Below are 17,424 nucleotides of genomic sequence, written 5' to 3'. Positions count from 1 at the left end.
GGCCTCGGGTTTCTAGTCATGCACAAACTTTTTTTTTTTTTAATTATTTTTCTTAAGATCTATTTAAGTCTATGAAAAACAGAGTGATGGAGAGAAAGAGCTTCTATTTCCTGGTTCACTGCCTAACTGGCCACAACAGTCAGAAACTGGGCCAGGTCAAAGCCAAGAGCCTAAAATCCCAATGTGGGTCTTGTGCGTGGGTCCAGGCACACGGCCCATCTTCTGCTGCTTTGCCAGATGCACTAGCAGGGAGCTGGATGGGATGTGGAGTAGCCAGAACTCCTTGTGTCTGTGTGGAGTGTAGGCACCCTAGGCAGCAGCTTTATAAGCTACGCCACAGCAACTCAGACTATTTTTTTTTAAGATTTACTTATTTTTATTGGAAAGTCAGACTTAAAGAGAGAAGGAAAGAGAGGAAGATCTTCCACCCACCAGTTCATCCCCAAGTGGCTGCAATGGTGGGAGCTGAGCTGATCTCAAGTCAGGAGCTAGGAGCTTCCTCCAGGTCTCCCATACAGTTGCAGGGTCCCAAGGCTTTGGGTTGTCCTTGACTGCTTTCCCAGGCCACAAGCAGGGAGCTGGATGGAAATGGGGCAGCCGGGATTCGAACCAGCACTCATATGAGATACAAGGCAGGGACTTTAGTCACGAGGCAACTGTGCCGGGCCCTTGGACTAATCCTTAAACTGATAACTGTGTATGTTATGTACAGGCCCACGGATGATGCCCTGAACAGCAGTGGGTTCCCCGTGCCTGCTGGAGGGTTAGGCTGGTGACCCACAGCACTTCTGGAGCTTGGAGATTTTTCACAGATGACTGCACGGTGGCTTCAGCGACTCTATGGAACCCACCCAACTCCTGTGAAGGTTTGAGCTTGTGAACCGTGCAACAGTAATCTGTTGGCCAGTCAGGTAGTCAACAAAGTTTCGATTATGAGCAAAAAAAGCAAACCAATGCAAAACAGCACACATGGCCTGTTCTGCTTTCTGCCAGCTGCACAGAGACGTGTTTTTGTGGTTTGTTTTGAGTTTTTGTGCCTCTCTTCAATACCAAGGGGCAGAGGGGCCTGCGGCGTGGTGGTGCGGCGGATTAAGCCACAGCCCGAGGGTGTAGGCCATCGCTGCTGCTGCCTCCAAGGCTCTTTCATGGGGCAAGGAGGCTTGAGCTCTGACACAGGGCGCTGCACTGTGATACTCGCCCTGTGCGAATGGGCTGATGCATCTGGCTTGCTATGCTGCCTGTGCACGTCCATCCAGCAGGTTGACTCGGCAGCTGCCTTGGACGGGGTGGGGGGAGCTGGGAGGACCCACTTTCGGTTGTGTGATCTCAGGCCGGCTGTGCCTCAGCTTTGTCAGCTGGAGAGTGGGAGCGAGCAGAGATGGCTTCCACCTCCCAGGAACTCTGTGACGGTGATGACACAGAGTGGGCAGAGTTGGGCAGGAAGGACGTGACCCAGCTCAGAGTCCAGGGAAGGCTTCTGGGAGGAGGGAACATGGGAAATGTGTCCTAAAAGGTGAGAACAGTGTAGGTGTCTAGCCCCGCCCTTGACACCTGTGACGTCTTTCGTATTCCTTTGCACTGTTCGGTTTTGGAAGAAGCCTTCTGCTGAGGGTCCTCTCTAGGTCTCCACTTCCGAGCTGTGTGCCCTGACACGAGCAATCTGCCCTCTCCTGGCCTCGGCAAACTTGGGGGATGTACAGAGATTCATAACAAGGAGGCCCCAAGGTGCAGCACCCCCCTGCTCCACACCCCCGCCATGGCACCTACCCGGCCCTTCCCACGGGCAACCATCACTCACAGAGTGGACTCTCAAAGGGATTTTTATTGAGGTGTGTGGTGGGCGGCAGGAAGAGAAGGGAGAGCCATGTGGAGCCCGGCCTGATGCCAAGTGCTGTGGGTGACGCCCGAGGGTCAGGAGAAGGCTGATTGGAGTTTCTCCTTCATTTTGCTGAAGGCCTCGGAAAACCAGTTCCTGTGGGGGGAGAGGGAGGAGGAGAGGGGTCACTGTGTACCGCCCACCACCTGCCAGGATGTTCAAGTGCCACCCCCACCTGAGCCCTGACGCTGATGGAATCTGAGGAGGCCTTGGGTTGAACAGCCCAGCTTTGTGCCTGCCCCTCCCCCACCTCCTTGACCAGAGCACCTCAAGGCCCCCCACCCTGGCTCAGCCTTCCCTCCAAGGCTGCTCCTTCTCTCACTTGGCAGCACGTGAAGCCGCCACCTGTGACACCTGCCTCCCATACAGGCGCCGGTTTGAGTCCTGGCTGTTCCACTTGTGATCCAACTCCCTGCTCATTCTCCCGGGAAAGTATAGTATGCAAGGTGGCTCAAGGGCTCCATCCCCTGCTACCCACATAGGAGACCCGGATGGAGTTCCAGACTCTTGGTTTTGATCTAGCAACCATGCAAGGAGTGAACTAATAGATGGAAGCTTTCTCTCTCTCTTGATTCTCCAACTTGAGTGGGAGCTGGTGTTGGTAAAATGCTGTGCATGGCAAGGAGCCAGGACCAGCGAGGCTCAGGGGGTCACACCTCTCTTAGGACCACACAGGGAGGAGGAGGTCCAAGCTGGGGTCCTTGGTCATCCACCAAGTGGCCAGTAGGGGCTGGGTGGCTGGGTGGATGGTGTCAGATGAGCTGTGGTTGCAGACCCAGGACCCTGACATCCAGCTCTGGGACCCCAGGGGTGTTGTCACCCTTTCTGTGCCTCAGTTTCCCCAGCCTGTTAACTGGAACATCCTGCATGGCTACACCCTCTTCTCCCACAAGCCCCCAAAGGTCCTAACCGAGTCTTGGTGGTGATCTCACTCCGCTTGATTTTCTCAAGAGCCATACGGGCCTTGTCCTCCAGGGTGTTGCCAAACTCTTTCAGTTTATCCGGTATGCGCTCCAAGGTGCTGAAGTCGGGCGCCGCCTGGGCAGGGGCTGGGCCTACACAGGGGATGTGCCAGAGGGTGCGGGAACAGAAATTCTAATTATCGGGAGTCCTGGATTGGGGGAATGCCAAGCACGGAGAGGGAGATCCTGGCATAGGACTCCTAGGGGCTGTGGGGTCAGAATAAGGGGTTCCCTGAATCCCCAGCCACCCCTTCCACCCGGTCAAGGCTGTATAAGCATCACAGCCAATCAGAAGCGGGGGCGCCAAATGTAATCAGTTGCTAGGCTCGTGGGGGCAGATTTGCTGCCCGCAGATTAGCTTTTGGGTTTCAAAACACCAACCTCTCCAGCAGCCCCCTCCTGGGCAGGGTGAGGGTGGGAACCATTAGAGCATTACAGGGGCACCCGGTTAGCGCGGAAGGCCCCTGGAGCGCCCACGGATCCTGGGAGGTGTTGGCCAAGCTCCATGCTTGTAAATCTCAAAGACTTTTACCTTCCAAAGCTACCATCAGCGTCAGCACCAGCACGGGGAGCGACAGGACCAGCCTCATGGCGGGGAGCCGGAGGGGCGCTCTGGAGGTCGGGTGGGGTGGGAGCCATCAGTGGTCTTCCTTACCTCCTCCCCCAAAGTTCTGTGCCCTTGGGAGCTGGCTGGGGCGGGGTGGGGATGGGGATGGGGAGGGGCCAGAGGTTCCTCTCCCAGGGGTTCAGCACCAACCTCCAGAACAGTCTCAGCCGGCGGGGGTGGGAGGTCTTGCCCCTGTCTGGGTCTTTATCAGGCTGGGGCGGAGGCGGGGCAGGCTAACCTCCCTCCCCCTGGTAGTTATGCCCACCCACCTCCTCTCCCTCCCTCTCTCAGGTGCGGGCGGAGCGCCAGGTGGGGCCCAGGAACTCCCAATTAGGGCCATGGCTTCTGCTGTTTAGCACCTCCACCTCCCTGACCGTTAGGGGGCTCCAGCCTGCTAAAGCCCGGACCCCAAGCAGGGGCCGCTGAGCTGGGCTCCACGTCTTCCTGGTGGCTGTCACCTGCCCCCTTCTTTCCCTTCCCCGGGACTCACCCCTGCCATCTCCACCCCTGCCCAAGCCACCTCTCTGCTCTAGCTTCTGAGTACACAGTTCCTTGCCCCCCTGCCCCTTGTGCCACCTGCAGCTTGCCAATCAGCCCAGCCCTTGGAACTCCCTAACCCCCTTTGTTGATGCCCTCTGGGGTCTTCATCTTGTACCCCCATCTCCCTTCGGTTTCGGGTTTCCAGTTTCTCTGAATTATAAGGCCTCAGCTGCAAGCTCTCCACACACGCTCCGGCATCCCTTCTGCCACCCTTCCCCCCCCACCCCTCCCTCTGCTGGCATTCAGCCTTCTGGCCTCTCTGGCTCCCAGCCCCCCCACAGTCTCTCTCCTCCCTTCACCACTTCCGTCCCCCAAGGCTGCACTCCAAGCCTCCCCCTCGCCCCCGTGGGCTCTCTTTGACCGATAGTGATCCCAGGCAGCTGGGTGGATGTGTGTGTGTGTGTGGGGGGGGTGGCCTCGCCCTGCAGTTGAGGTTGGCTGGCCTTGTGCCCCTGCAACCACGTGCCAGCCTTGGGGGCAGGAGAGGGGCAGTTGTGAAAGGGGCAGGCAAAGACGGACGAGACCCTGGCAGGATTGCGCCATTCTTGGGGCCAACTCGAGGCTGCCAGTCCCCTGCCCAGCTGCCCTGTCCGCCACTCCCCCCCGCCCCTCCCCCCGTTCCCCAGCCACCTACCCGCACCCCCTCCCCCGCCCCTACAAGAGCAGACCCGCAACACCCCTGTTGTTCTCAGCACCATGGGCTTTTAAGGTGGGCAAACTGAGGCACAGCCAGTCTTTGTCCCACCCTTTCCCCAACTTCAGGGTGTCTGAATCCCTGCTGGGCCAGCCCCACACAGCCAAAGTGAGGCCTCCTCCCTCCCTCCTGTCCGAGGAAACTGAGACCAGGGAGGGGGTGTGGCCTGCTGGGCACACGCAGCCCACTGGCCTTTCCCCTCCTTTCTCTGCCGAAGGGAGGAGCTCAGAATCCAACCCGGCAAAGTCCCCCTCGGAGTCAGGGTACCTTAACACCCAAGCGGCTGGGGCCCTGAGACACAGGCTCAAGTCCTGGCCTGTCCCCTGCTCCCATCTTGAGAACTGAGGGGGTGGCAGCAGAGGAGGGCTCCAGCGGCTCCCAGCTGCTGCTCTGGCCTCTCCTGGAGCTCCCCACTCGGCACTGAGCCTTGGAGGCTCACCAGGACAGACAGAGCTGGAGGGGAGAAGGGTGGGCCCAGAAAGAGGGTAGAGGCCTTGGGGAGCACAGTCGGCGGGGAGGGAGGGAGGGAGGGAGGAACGGGAGTGGAGGGGGGGATGAGGAAAGAATAACGGCTGGACGTGGAGGGGCTGGGTGGTAACCGGAGGGGGAGAGGGCCAGAACTGGGCAGCTCCAGGCTGCCAGCCAGGCAGGAGCAAAAACCGTAGGCGGCTTGATAAGGAAGGTGGAAGCCACAGGTAGCCTCCCAGAGAGAAGCAGCAGAGACAAAGGCCCGGGGAGGGGAGGAGGAAGGATCAGATAAGCCCAGAGGAGCAGGGAGGGCTGGAGGATGGTCCTCCGGGTCTGGGAGCCTCTGCGAAGCAGGTGCTATTGCAACATCCAGGCTTTGTTTTTGCTCCGGGAAATCAAAGCGGAGGGTGCTGGCAGGCTCTAGGGCTCCGTGGTGGGATGGGAAGAGACAGCAGAGCCGGGGCACAGCTGGAGGGACACTGACTGAAGGAAGAGAGCAGCCCAGGTAGTCGGAGTCCAGGAGCCAGGGCCTGGCCCCCAGCTCCCTGTCACCGTGCATCTGGCGGCCTGGACACTGGAATCCCCGTCAGGGAGACCCAGACGGAATCGTGAGCTTCCGGCTTTGGCCTCGACCAGCTCTGACTATGGCTGGCATTTGGGGAGTGGACCAGCAGAAGGGAGATCTGTGTGTGTGTGTGTGTGTGAGAGAGAGTCCCTACCTTTCCAATAAATCATACACGACACACATACATATACGCATGACAAAACCACCAGGACAGACAAATGTGCGGAGGCAGAAGACGGGGACTGTGTGTTGTGTGGCCAGTGCGGGGCAAGGAAAACGGATGTCTGCATCCTAATTATGGTGTAGTAGGTTGAGCCGATGCCAGCATATGCCGAACGTTGCAGGCAGCCCTCTCCAAAGACCAGGTTTTTGAGCCCTGACTGTTCCTCCTAAGGCATCTGGGACAGCAGCGGGAGGATGGTTCAAGTCCTGGGGCCTCTGTCATCCATGGGGGAGACCCGGATGAAGTTCCTGGCTTAGCTTGGCCCTGCCTTGGCAACTGTGGGCATCGAACTCGTTTGTGGGAATGAAGTAATGGAAGATCTCTCCTTTTGTAACTCTACCTTTCAAACACAGAAGAAACAGGCTGGAACCACACGGAGGCCCGGCAACTGCTGAGGAGCTTGGCACATTTTATTAAGCAGGGAGAGGGAGCGTGGGGTCCACCAGGAGGCCAGTGGGGTGGGGGGCAGGGGCAGCGGGCGCCCGCGGCAGGAGCGGCCCGCAGGGCGCGCTCACTGGTTCTCATCGGGCAATGCAGGGGTCTTATTGTTGTTGATGGCGGCCTGAACCTTCTCCACCAGCCCGGCCCATTGGCGCTGCATGTCTTCCACCAGGGGCTCGAACCAGCTCTTAAGACGGGCTTGGAAGGCTTCGGCCTGCAGGCGCATCTGGGCCGCCTGCTCCTCCACCTTGACTCGCACCTCCTCCACCTGCTCGCGCACCTCGTCCAGGCGGTCGCGGGCGCGGCTGCGCACCTCGTCCAGCTGCCCGCGCAGCCGCTCGCCCCAGGCCTGGGCGCGCTCCCGCAGCGGCTGGCCAGCCAGGCTGCTCACAGTGGCGGCCCGCAGGCGGCCCTGCTCCACCAGCGGCCCGAGGCGCTCACGGAGGGCGCCCACGCCGCGCTCGGCACCCTCGCGGGCCCCGGCTGCGTACACGGCCAGGCGCTTCTGCAGGTCCTCGGCGTCGCGCAGCAGCCGCTTGCGCAGCTTGCGCAGGTGCGATGAAAAGCGCGCGCGCAGGTCGTCGGTGCTCTGGCCCAGCATGGCCTGAGCCTCGGAGCGGTACTGCGTCAGGCGGCTACGCACCTCCTCCATGTCGGCCTCCAGCCGCGCCTGTGCAGCCTGCAGCTCCTTGGCCACGCGTGCCCGCGTCTCCTCGGTCATGGGGCTCAGCTGCTCCTCCAGCTCCGATTTGTAGGCCTTGAGCTCCTTCATGGTCTCTTCCATCAGCGTCCTGCGGGCCCACAGGGCGGGAGGTGGGCCAGGGTCTGGGTGCGAATGGGATGGGAGAGGGACTCCAGGGCAGGTACCCACACCCCTGGGGCCTGGGGAGGGGGGGTCAGGCTGGGACACTTACGTCACTTCCTGGGTGGCCTTCGATCCGAGTAGCTCCTCTTGCACCTGGTCAGACAGGGTCTGTACCCAGCGCAGGTAATCCCAGAAGCGGCTCAGGGCCAGCTCCCAGGGCTGGCTAGTTTGCCACTTGCCTTGCTCCGGCTCCCCCTCCAGCTGCGACTCCGGCTCGGCCCGGCATCCTGGGTGGACAGCAAATGGACAGCTGTATCAGGGTCCCTGGGCCCTCTGCCTTTCTGGGGCATAGTACTCAGTGCCCTGCAAGGGCGCCTTGGCTTTGGCGGGGGCATAGTGGGCAGAGGGATTGGGGTTTGTGATCAGCTGGCAAACCCCAAAGAGACCTGTTCCCCAGCTAAGTGCTCGATGGGAATACATTAGTGTTTCAACTCCCATTTTATGGATGGGGAAAGCTGAGGTCCAGGGCCCGTGAATGGCCGACTTGGAGGCCCCCCTTCCCAAGGAGGAGACAAGAAGAAGTGCATGTGTGTGTGTGGAGGGGGGAGGGCGACCCGGGGCTTGAAAGGGAGTGGGGAGCTCAAGGAACCCCAGGAGCCTCGCCCCCATACCTGCCAGGATCGTGACCAGCAACACTGCAGCCCACAACGGCTTCATTTTTCCCGCCTGCGGTCGGTCAGTCTTGGATCTGCCAATCAACAGCGGATGAGAACAGACCCCCACCCACCCCACCCCCAGCCTCCCGGCCCCCTGCCCCGCTCCACCAGGCGCGGCCCGCGGAGCCTGGCTGGGCCCTGTGACAGCCTCATCCAATCACAATCCTTCGCCCTGCGGTGCCTCGGCGGGTTGCGGCTCTCCCGCATCGTCCCCAGCCATCTTCCCGTCCCAAATCCCATCTCTCCCAGGGTTCAGATTCCACTTCTTCCCCGTCCCCGACCCTGTGCCTCCCGGTTGGGCGCTGCGCTAGCTCGCAGTTGGGTTTTCCATTCCTCGTCCCATCCTTGCGCTTAGCTCTAGCGTGGCTTCTCCATTTAGGAGCTAATGGAAACCCCAACTCTGCCTCCAGCCCAGCGCAGCCCATGCTCGGCCATCACAGCCTCTCTCCCAGCCTGGTCTCCTTCTCCTTGCCCCCTACCCCTCTGTCCAGAGTCCGATGGTCACCCCGTGCTGCGCTGCTCACCGAATCCTGGGAACCTCCTCGCCTGGCTGGGGCAGAGCAGGACACAGGGAACCCTGTCGGGTCCAATTATAGGGCTCCCCCTGCCCCGCCCCTCCCCGGGGCTAGGGCGGGCTGGGCCAGCCCCTAGTCACGAGGTGGGCTGCGGGGTGAGGAGGGAGGTGGGGCTTGGAGGCCCTGTGACCCCCGCCCCCAGGGAGGGAGCGACATCTCCCTGGGCTTCCCGGCACCCTCTCCATTCCGGGGTGCGGGCAGCGGAGGGGAGGGGTGGCAGGCTGCCGCCCCAGTGTGCGTGGGAGCAATTTGGCCTGGATGGGCTGGGGACCCCAGACCCCTGGGCAGGGCTGGAAAGCCCAGGTCAGAGTTCCCGGTTGTAGTCTGCATTTAGCCTTTGGCTATGCCCTCTGGTAACCCCATTCCCCACTTGTTTATCAAGAACCCAGCACCTGCCTGGCACAGGTGGCGTGCCCACCGGCGGTCACCCACACAGCTGTGTCTTCCAAAACACCCTAGTCAGAACTTGACCTAGACTGTTGGGGCTTGAATCTTGGCCCCACCAGTGTGACCTTGGGCAAATGACCTCCTGCCTCTGAGCAGCCAGGCAAGTGACTGCCTGTGCCCCACACCACAGTCTTAATGCAACAAGTGAGGGGACCAAGGCTGGAGGCTGGCACCCAACATGCTGAGTGCATCCCAAGCCTGTCCCCTTCCCAAAACTCAGGACCCAATTAAGACTCAGGGTCAAACTGGCCCCAAGCCTCGCAGCCGGGACCAGAGGGGGGATGGTCAGCGCCTGTTCTTGAAGACAATGGGACCCATGAGGTCAGCACAGCCAGACCTGGTGCGGGTCTGCACTCCGGCTGCAGCAGGAGGCGGTTCTTCCAGGTAACTAGGAGGCATCAACCTGCATCCTCCTGCTGGGACCTTTGGGGTTTCAGTTCACATCTGGAGAGGGGTCAGTTAATCCCGAGCCCTGGGCGACAGAGTGTAACTCAGCCCAGCTCTGCAGCTCCCCTGGGAACAGAACTTCTGGCTACTCCTCCTCTGGTTATCTGCAAGGACCGGGCTTCCTGATACCCTTTACACTGGAGCCACCCTGGCCAGGCCGCGTGACCTGCAGCTCCTGCCCTCTGGCCAGCCCAGGGCCCGGTGTCCCCTGCCTCTCGCCGACCCTGCCCGGCAGCCGCTCCGCTGCCCGGGGCTCGTGCGCCCCCTGCCGACGGCCGCGGGGATGCCACCCCACTAGCCAGACACACACGTGGGCCTCCCGGCTCAGCTTTTTTTTTCCATGTGTATTTTTTTTTGTTGTTTGTTTGTTTTTCTGTAAAATGTCCCGGTTCTTCCATAACTTATAAACATGATTTATACCGAGGGATAGACGGGGGTGGGGGGATGGGCGGGGAGGACTGATCAGGAACGGGAAAGCTCCTCTTGTGGCCTCCCGGGTGGCCCAGCCAGGGCCTTCAGGGGACACTGGTGGCCAGGCTGCTGCTCCCCAAGGTGGTGGCCAGGCCGCCGCTTCCTCCAGCGCTTGCCTCCGGAATCCCCTCTGGGATCCCAGGCCCACCAGGCACACTGCCTCACGGTCAGACCCCGACACGGCCCCCAGTTACAAAGTCCCCTCTTCGGCTGCCAGCCCGGGCCTGGGCCCCTCCTTGCCACGGCCCCCGACCCCAGGAGGGCGGGAAGAGAGCGGGCCGAGGCGGGTCCGGGCACTCAGCCGATGGTGAGGCCGAAGCCGCACTGGAACTTGTTCTTGCGGTGGTTCAGGAAGGCGCCGAGGGCCAGCGTCAGGGGCAGCGGTGGGAGCTTCTTCTCCAGCGTGGCGCCCACGATCCAGTTGCTGTCCACGGAGCCTGTGGGGGAAGGGCAGGCTGACACGATCACGTGCCCACCCTGTCGGGTCAGCAAGGCAGCTGCCAGCCCCCAGGGGGAAACAGTGGGTGGCCACATGCAAGGGCTGGGCTGGGGAGGCCTTGTCCATGCTCCAGGCTCAGCCTGCACTCGTCTGTCAGAGGTGGGGCGGGGGCAGAAGCCAGGCAGCCCAGGTGTAACTTTACCTCGGAAGAGCAGGTTGGCCTTGGGCAGGTCCAGCTGGTACCCGAAGGAGACGCTGGTGTCCTGCAGCCTGGTGCTGGCCTCAAACTCCACGCCCACCTGCAGCTGGAGGGGTCATGACCATAGAATGTCAGCCACCCGCCCAACTGGGGCTCCCTCCTGGCACCCCAGGCCCCAGCAGCCCCAGCCTGTCACCTGCTCGCTGGCCTTGTGGTAATATGTCGCGTGCATGCCTGCCTGGCCCAGTGTGACTGTTGCCAACCAGTTGTTCACTGCAAGAAAGCAACGTGGGGTCAGGCTCTGGGGGTCGTGGGCATCGGAGAACCCCGCCCCCTGGCTCCTGCCCTGCTCACGTGTGTATTTGCCAGCCAGGGACATGACGGTGCCCTCCTCCCCGGGCCGCCGGTGGTAGACCAGCTCTCCGCCCAGGGCCAGGCTCGGTGTGATGCTCTGCAGGTAGTGGGCCACGAGGATTCCTGTGGGCGGGAGAGGGTGGTGGGTGTCCTGCCGCTGGAGTGCAGTGGAACCCCCAGCCTGGGGAGGGGTAGGGCCACAAGGGCTGAGGGCAGATCACCCACAAACAGCCACACAAGTGTGCATCAGGGGCACAGTCCACGTCTCTGCCCCTCTCAAACCCAGGATCCAGCCACTTGGCCACACAGTAGCTTAAGCCTCCGCCTGCAGTGCTGGCAACCTATATGGGAACTGGCTTGAGTCCCAGCTGCTCCACTTCCCATCCAGCTCCCTGCCTGTGGCCTGGGAAAGCAGTCAAGGACGACCCAAAGCCTGGGGACCCTGCACCTGCATGAGACGCAGAAGTTGTTCCTGGCTTCTCCGGGGAGTGAGCCAGTTTACAAAGGATCTTTCCCTCTCTAATCTCTATAATCTTTTTATTTTTGAAAAGGTTCTATTTCTTTTTATTTGAAAGTCAGAGATACAGAGGAGGAGAGATAGAGAGGAAGATCTTCAGTCTGTTGATTCACTGACTCCCCAAGTGGCCACAATGGCCAGAACTGAGCCAATCAGAAGCCAGGAGCCTCATCTGGGTGTCTCACAGGGGTGCAGGGTCCCAAGGCTTTGGGCCGTCCTCGACTGCTTTCCCAGGCCACAAGCAGGGAGCTGGATGGGAAGTGGAGCAGTCGGGATATGGCCCAGCGCCCGTATGGGACCCCAGCGCATGCAAAGCGAGAATCCTAGCCACTAGGCCACGGCCCTAAATCTTTTTACTTTAAAAGATTTATTTGTTTTTTATTCGAAAGGCAGATTTACATGGAGGAGACAGAGAGGGAAACATCTTCCATCCACTGGTTCACTCCTCAACTAGCCGCAATGGCCAGAGCTGAGCCAATCTGAACCCAGGAGCCAGGAGCTTCTTCCAGGCCTCCCACGCGGGTGCAGGGTCCCAAGGCTTTGGGCTGTCCTCGACTGCTTTCCTAGGTAATCAACAGGGAGCTGGAAGTGGAAAGGCTGGAACATGAACCAATGCCCATAAAGGATTCTGGTGCCTATACGCAGAGGATTAGCCAATTGAGCCAGGTGCTAGCCCCCAAATCTTAAAAAAATAAAATATAAAGAGCCACAGCTCCTTCCAGCTGGGAACTTGCAGCCACTCATCATGTCTCCTTTCTGTCTTCTGAGCACTGTGGCCAGAACCAAGCCAATGCGCCCTCAGTGGCTCAGCCTGCAACCCTGGCTCCCAGAAGTGGCTCCTGCAGCAGGAGCTGGAGGCCTGACACCCCCAGTCCACTTTACAGGCAGGAGGAGGAAAGGAGAGGGAAGGGAACGAGGGCGCCTAGGCCAGAAGCCTGCCGGGCCAGGGCATGCGCACACAGGCTTGTAGGTCAGACCATGACCCGGCCAGGGGCCTCCCATCAGCAGCAGGCACCTCTTTCTCCTTCAAGATGACACGAACCCACGGCCCTGTTCTCGGTAACCCACTCCCCTCAGCAAAGGAGATGGCTGAGGCCTAGGGCAGGACAGCCAAAGACGGTCAGGAAAAGATCCCAGCCCTGCCTTCCCCTCCCTTCCAGGTGACCCCACACACAGCAGTCCTCACCCTGTTTACCCTGTGCCTGGAACCTGCCATGGCACCCCAGTGCCCGCTCCTCACTGCAGTCCCTGGGTGCTGTGACTATGCCCAGCGGCCCTTCCCTCTGGTGCACAGCGACACACCTGCACCTGCTTACAGCCCAGTCTCTGATGCCTCTCCCCCAGCACAGGCCGTCCTGCTACCGAGCACCAGGTTCGCTGGTCACAAGGCCACCTCACAGCCTGGGCAGCCCAGCCCTGCAACCCCCAAGGACTCCATGCCAGGGCCACTGCTGAACAGGTCAGCTCATCCTGGGCTGGCCACCGGCACCTCAGAGGGGACCCAGAAGTCTTTATCTTGTGAACAAAGGCACGAACAAGTGACACGCAGAGCCTGCTGAGCTCAAACCCTGAGATGCAAAGAGGCAGCAAGTCAGGTCTGAGAGCAAACAGGCGGCTCCGGGCGGGGGCCCACTGCCAGCCCCACCTTGTCCACCTGCAGCACAGGTGGCTGGAGGGGAAGTTGGGCAGCAGTGGGAGGAGGGTGGCCTGGGTGGCCACACCTGGCCACAAGCCCACATCAGGGCTGCCTGCTCGAGATGAGTGGTAGCTGCAGGGTTGGGAAGCAGGCCTGACAGTGGCTGCGGTCTCACAGGGTGCGACATGCCACATCGGGCCAGCTTCCCCAAGCGCCCTCCTGCTCCCCCTCAGCCCCAACACCTGCATTCCAGAGAAGATGTCCCAGGGGTCCCTCGCCCAATACCTTCACAAAGTGGGCACCCAGAGAGCAGCCAGGCTCTGGGGAGGGAGGCAGGGAGTGCGGGTTCGGGTTCTAGCAGGTGGGGCTCCTGGGCCAGCAGATGGCAACTCTGGCCTTGCCTCCCTCCCCTGTGCAGGGGGTGGTCACAGACCTGCGGCCCACCTTTCCCTGCCCACTGCGGGCATCAGAGACCCCAGTGCACGGCAAGGCCTAGCTGCACACGTGCCCTGTGACAGTCAAGGAGACTGAGGCACGGAGTCCCTGGCCCGAGGTCAGGCAGAGCTGGGTCCTGGCAGCCAGACACGGAGCCATCAGTGCTGAGCCAGGGGCCCTTGCCACTGACGGAGGAGACCCGGATGCTCCTCAGGCGCCCGGCTCTGGCTGCCTCTGGCACCTGCCTGGGTGAACGGTAAGTGGAAGATTGATCTTTTCAGTAAAGAAATAAACACTTCTTTGTGCAATAAGAGGAGCCTGCTGTCCCCACATGCTTCAGCGTTTCCTGTGTGCCTACTTGGCTCCCGGCACATCCCTGCCTCCCACGTGCAGTGCGACTGCGCCTGAGGGCAGGGCAGAGGTGCTGTCCCTGTCAGTCTGGGAAGGCGACAGGTGTGTGACAGGAGCAGAGGGAGGCCCTGCTGGTGTGGCAGATGGTCCCGGGCAGGAGGGTCAGCAGGAGCAGGGTCCGCCAGCCAGTAGCACCTCTCCCTCCTGCTGTCAGGACCTTCTCTGGGAGGCCTGTCCTAGGCTCCCTGGCCTCTGGCACCCTCCCAGCCAGCTCTGACCCTGCCTGGCCCCACACCCCCCACTTCTCCCGCCAGACAGCCTCCTCCCCACCACACAGCAAGCACCCACAACAGGCGAACTCCGCCCCCAGGGACCCTGTCCCTGCCCCTGGGGCTCAGCAGACCCTCCTCCATCAGTAAACCCCACCGGTCACCCACCGGCCACCCCAGGATCCCCTCACTTCTCTCCTCCCAGCCTGTGGTCTAGGCAACCACCAGAGGCTAAGTCAGGTCTCGCTTCACTGGCTCCCGCTCCCCTCACACTAACTCACAGTCAAGGTCAAAGTCCCACGTGCAGTTTGGCCGCAGTCTGTCCTGCTGCCACTGCCCCAGGGCCTGGGCACTTCGGCCTCCCTTCAGCTGCTTCCTTCCCACCCTGAGGCCTTGCTTCAGGCCATCTCTGCAGGCCCTATACTCACCCCGCAGGCCTGCCCCACGACAGCTGTGGGCTGCCCCACATCTGGATTGGAAGCCCCTTTGTTCACCACCTTCCCGAGTGCCTGGAGGACACGCTGCCCCTCTTTAGGGCTTGTTCACTAAGCCGGACAGACACACAAATGAAGCCAGGAACCCGGACTCCAGTCAGACAGCCACTGTCCCTGGCCAGCCCACACAGGAGCCGCCAGCTTGCACGGCAGTCACGTGGGCCACTCCGGTCCCAAGCCAGGAGGAGGAGTCCACATCAGCTCGTGTGTGTGCTGCCTCCTACGAGGGTCTTTCCTTACCCACCGGCCTGGACGCTGCCCACGTGCAAACAGGCCCACACAGGGGCTGGACACTGCCCGTATCACGATTCTGGTGAGCCTGGGGTCTCAACCCACATCTGCCTATTTCACACGACCCCTGATCGGGTGGTCACCTATGGGCACCCCTTGAAGCCTGCATCTCTTACCTGAGCCCACCAACACATCAGGGTTACCCAAGGTCACGGCTGCGGTGAAGTCAGACCCCCGGTATTCCCCGTCTACTTGCCAGTTCACAAACTTCGACTGCTGGGTCTGTAGGGAGGAGCGTGGTGTCAGGGCAGCCAGGGGCTTAGCGGGCTGTGCCAGGGCCCATGTGGGTGCTGCCACGTCGTCTCACCTGGATGGCCACCTTGGACCTGAGCCCGGGGCCCAGCTGATGGATGACCTGAGCATTAAGGCTGCCACTGTTGTCCATGTCCCCCACCAGCACAGGGAACGCCTGTGGGCAGAAAGCGGGGGTTGGAGGTCCACCCTGCGAGCACACTCACACCTCAGGCCTGGGAGCCCAGGACGGGGGCCAGGACACCCTAAACACATCACAAGGATTTGGCCCTAGCTCAGCCCCCTCAGGGCGGCCTGAGTGGGGTGGGGGAGCACTTTCCCAGCAGACACCCCAAAAGCCAGGCCTCCCCTACTTCAAGAGCACCCATGGCTCTCTAGCGCCCCCTAGAGAACATTTGAGGCCTGGCCAAAGCCACAGCCCTGGGGGTGCCAGGGTCGGGTGGGGGTCACCCCAGTGCATCTTAGCAGACATAACAGGGTCCCACCTGACCCCAGGCTCTGCCTGTCCCCACAGAGCTGTAAGCAATGACCCAGGCAAAGAAGCTCACCTCCGTGGGACTCAGCTGCTTGGTCCCCACGTACGTGACCCCGAAGTGGTAGTTGGACTCCCCGATTGTGCTGAGAGCAACTGTGTGGTTGACCTGGGAGAGCAGGAGGTGTGTTTGGGGTGGGTTGTGGGCACCCCCAAGACAATGGCAAGGGGCTGGGGGGGGCCTGGCCCAGGCTGGGGGTGGGGGTAACACAGAGTGTTTCATGCCTGGTGTTGGGGAGAAGGACACCCCTCACCCTACCCATGCCATCCTCACCTGGAAGTGGTTACTCAAACCCTTGTTGACTGTGAGCTTGACCCCTTCCATCTGAATGGGAAACAGCTCTGAGGATGAGAGAGGCTGTCAGACACCCCTCACCCAGGGGACGGGGTTCCCCCAGGACCCTGCCTGCACCCCCGACCATGGACAGGGTGAGTTGGGGCAATGCACACCCCAATGGCTGTGTGCTGAGGAGCCCTCACCCCGCCGATCTGTATCTGGTTTAGGGTAGGGGGAAGAGCAGGAGCCGAATGCATGAGCAGTCACTGACCGCCAGCATGGCGCAGGCCTGAGCGGAGCTCGGGGACCCCAGGACTGCGTCCCTCGTCGTGACCTTGGGCCTCAGGTCCCGTTCTGTTCAATGGCGAGCGCACCCCTAGGGTCGCCTGCTCTGTAGGGGGCACCCCGTACCTGCCGATCCCAGCACTGCACCCCACGATCGCTGCACCGCCCACCTGACACCCGAGAACCGGGGGCTTCCCGCACCCCGCAATCCTAGCGTTGCACCACCGCCCAACACCATGCCCACTCGACCCCCCGAGAGCTGGGTGGCCCCCGCACCCCGTGATCCCACCGTTGCACTTCCCGACCCCATTCCCGCCCGAGAGCCGTGGGACCCCCGCACCCCGCGATCCCAGCGCTGCACCCTGGGATTGCTGCACCGCCGGCCGACCCCATGCCCGCCCGAGAGCAGGGGGATCCCCGCACCCGCACCCCGCGATCCGCCGTCATGCCCACTCCACACCCCGAGAACCGGAGGGCCCCCCGCGATCCCGGGACCCCGCGGCCCTCACCCTTGCACTTCCGGTGGCACTCCTCGAACGTGCCGGGGTTGGGCAGGCAGCCGCAGGCCCCGTCGTCCGCGGCCCCCGGGGAGGACGGGGCAGGTCCGGAGGGCCGCTCGGCGCCTCGGCCCGCGCTGGCCCCGGCGCTCAGGCCGCTTCCGAGCGGCGGCAGCGTGAAGCCCGGCGGCGCGGGCGGCGGCGGCGGCAGCCCCACGAGGGCCGGCGCGGGCGGCGAGCTGGCGGCCAACACGTTGCCCATGGTGGCTGCGCGGGGCGAGGGCGGACGGCAGGGCGCGCGCCGGTCGGCCCCGTGCGCACTGGCGGCTCCGCGCTCACCCCGTGCGCCGCGCGCAACCCAACGCGCCGCCGCCGCCGCCCGCCTCGGCCCACTCATTCGCTCCGTGGGCCGCAGGAACCTCCCCCCGGCCGCAGGGTCGGGCCTCTCCATTGGACGGGAGCCGGCGAGTCCCACCCACCTCTCTCGGAGGTGCTTTTTTATTGGATGTCACTCACAGCGTCCCGCCCCTCCATTCGCATGGGGCCTTGGTGCCCGGTGCCTATTGGCTGGCGACGCCGCGGGATCCGGTCCTGGCCTGCCATTGGTCCATGCTCAGACTTTGCACCACCCAGCGGCGCGTCGCCCCACCTCCCTACCGCAGGCCGACTCCACCCCGCGGTGAAGCTGCCTCTCCCATTGGTCGGCTTGGCTTCCCCTGCGGCATTCTGATTGGCTCCGGTGCGTACAAGGCGGGGGGC

General features: G+C 62.1%; 3 protein-coding genes across 3 annotated transcripts; all 3 read right to left on the bottom strand.

The window, feature by feature from the left end:
* Positions 1-1,804: 1,804 nt before the first annotated feature.
* On the bottom strand, positions 1,805-3,497 carry APOC1 (apolipoprotein C1). Its single transcript, XM_004597958.3, has 3 exons — positions 3,371-3,497; positions 2,787-2,931; positions 1,805-1,972 (listed from the first exon to the last, which is right to left on the bottom strand). The coding sequence occupies exons 1-3, from the start codon at positions 3,426-3,428 to the stop codon at positions 1,912-1,914; spliced, it is 264 nt and encodes an 87-aa protein (XP_004598015.1). The 5' UTR covers positions 3,429-3,497; the 3' UTR covers positions 1,805-1,911.
* Positions 3,498-6,324: 2,827 nt separating this feature from the next.
* Positions 6,325-8,499, bottom strand: APOE (apolipoprotein E). The gene is made up of 4 exons (XM_004598038.2): positions 8,422-8,499; positions 7,853-7,929; positions 7,291-7,468; positions 6,325-7,167 (listed from the first exon to the last, which is right to left on the bottom strand). The coding sequence occupies exons 2-4, from the start codon at positions 7,896-7,898 to the stop codon at positions 6,447-6,449; spliced, it is 945 nt and encodes a 314-aa protein (XP_004598095.1). The 5' UTR covers positions 7,899-7,929; positions 8,422-8,499; the 3' UTR covers positions 6,325-6,446.
* A 1,204-nt stretch (positions 8,500-9,703) lies between these two features.
* TOMM40 (translocase of outer mitochondrial membrane 40) lies at positions 9,704-16,961 on the bottom strand. Its single transcript, XM_058674775.1, has 9 exons — positions 16,678-16,961; positions 15,881-15,948; positions 15,623-15,715; positions 15,130-15,231; positions 14,939-15,044; positions 10,830-10,952; positions 10,672-10,748; positions 10,479-10,581; positions 9,704-10,274 (listed from the first exon to the last, which is right to left on the bottom strand). The coding sequence occupies exons 1-9, from the start codon at positions 16,925-16,927 to the stop codon at positions 10,135-10,137; spliced, it is 1,062 nt and encodes a 353-aa protein (XP_058530758.1). The 5' UTR covers positions 16,928-16,961; the 3' UTR covers positions 9,704-10,134.
* Between the last annotated feature and the right edge of the window lie 463 nt (positions 16,962-17,424).

The sequence above is a fragment of the Ochotona princeps genome, chromosome 16, assembly GCF_030435755.1.
Source record: "Ochotona princeps isolate mOchPri1 chromosome 16, mOchPri1.hap1, whole genome shotgun sequence".
Classification (NCBI taxonomy): domain Eukaryota; kingdom Metazoa; phylum Chordata; class Mammalia; order Lagomorpha; family Ochotonidae; genus Ochotona; species Ochotona princeps.
This window is presented reverse-complemented; position numbering and strand designations above follow the sequence as displayed.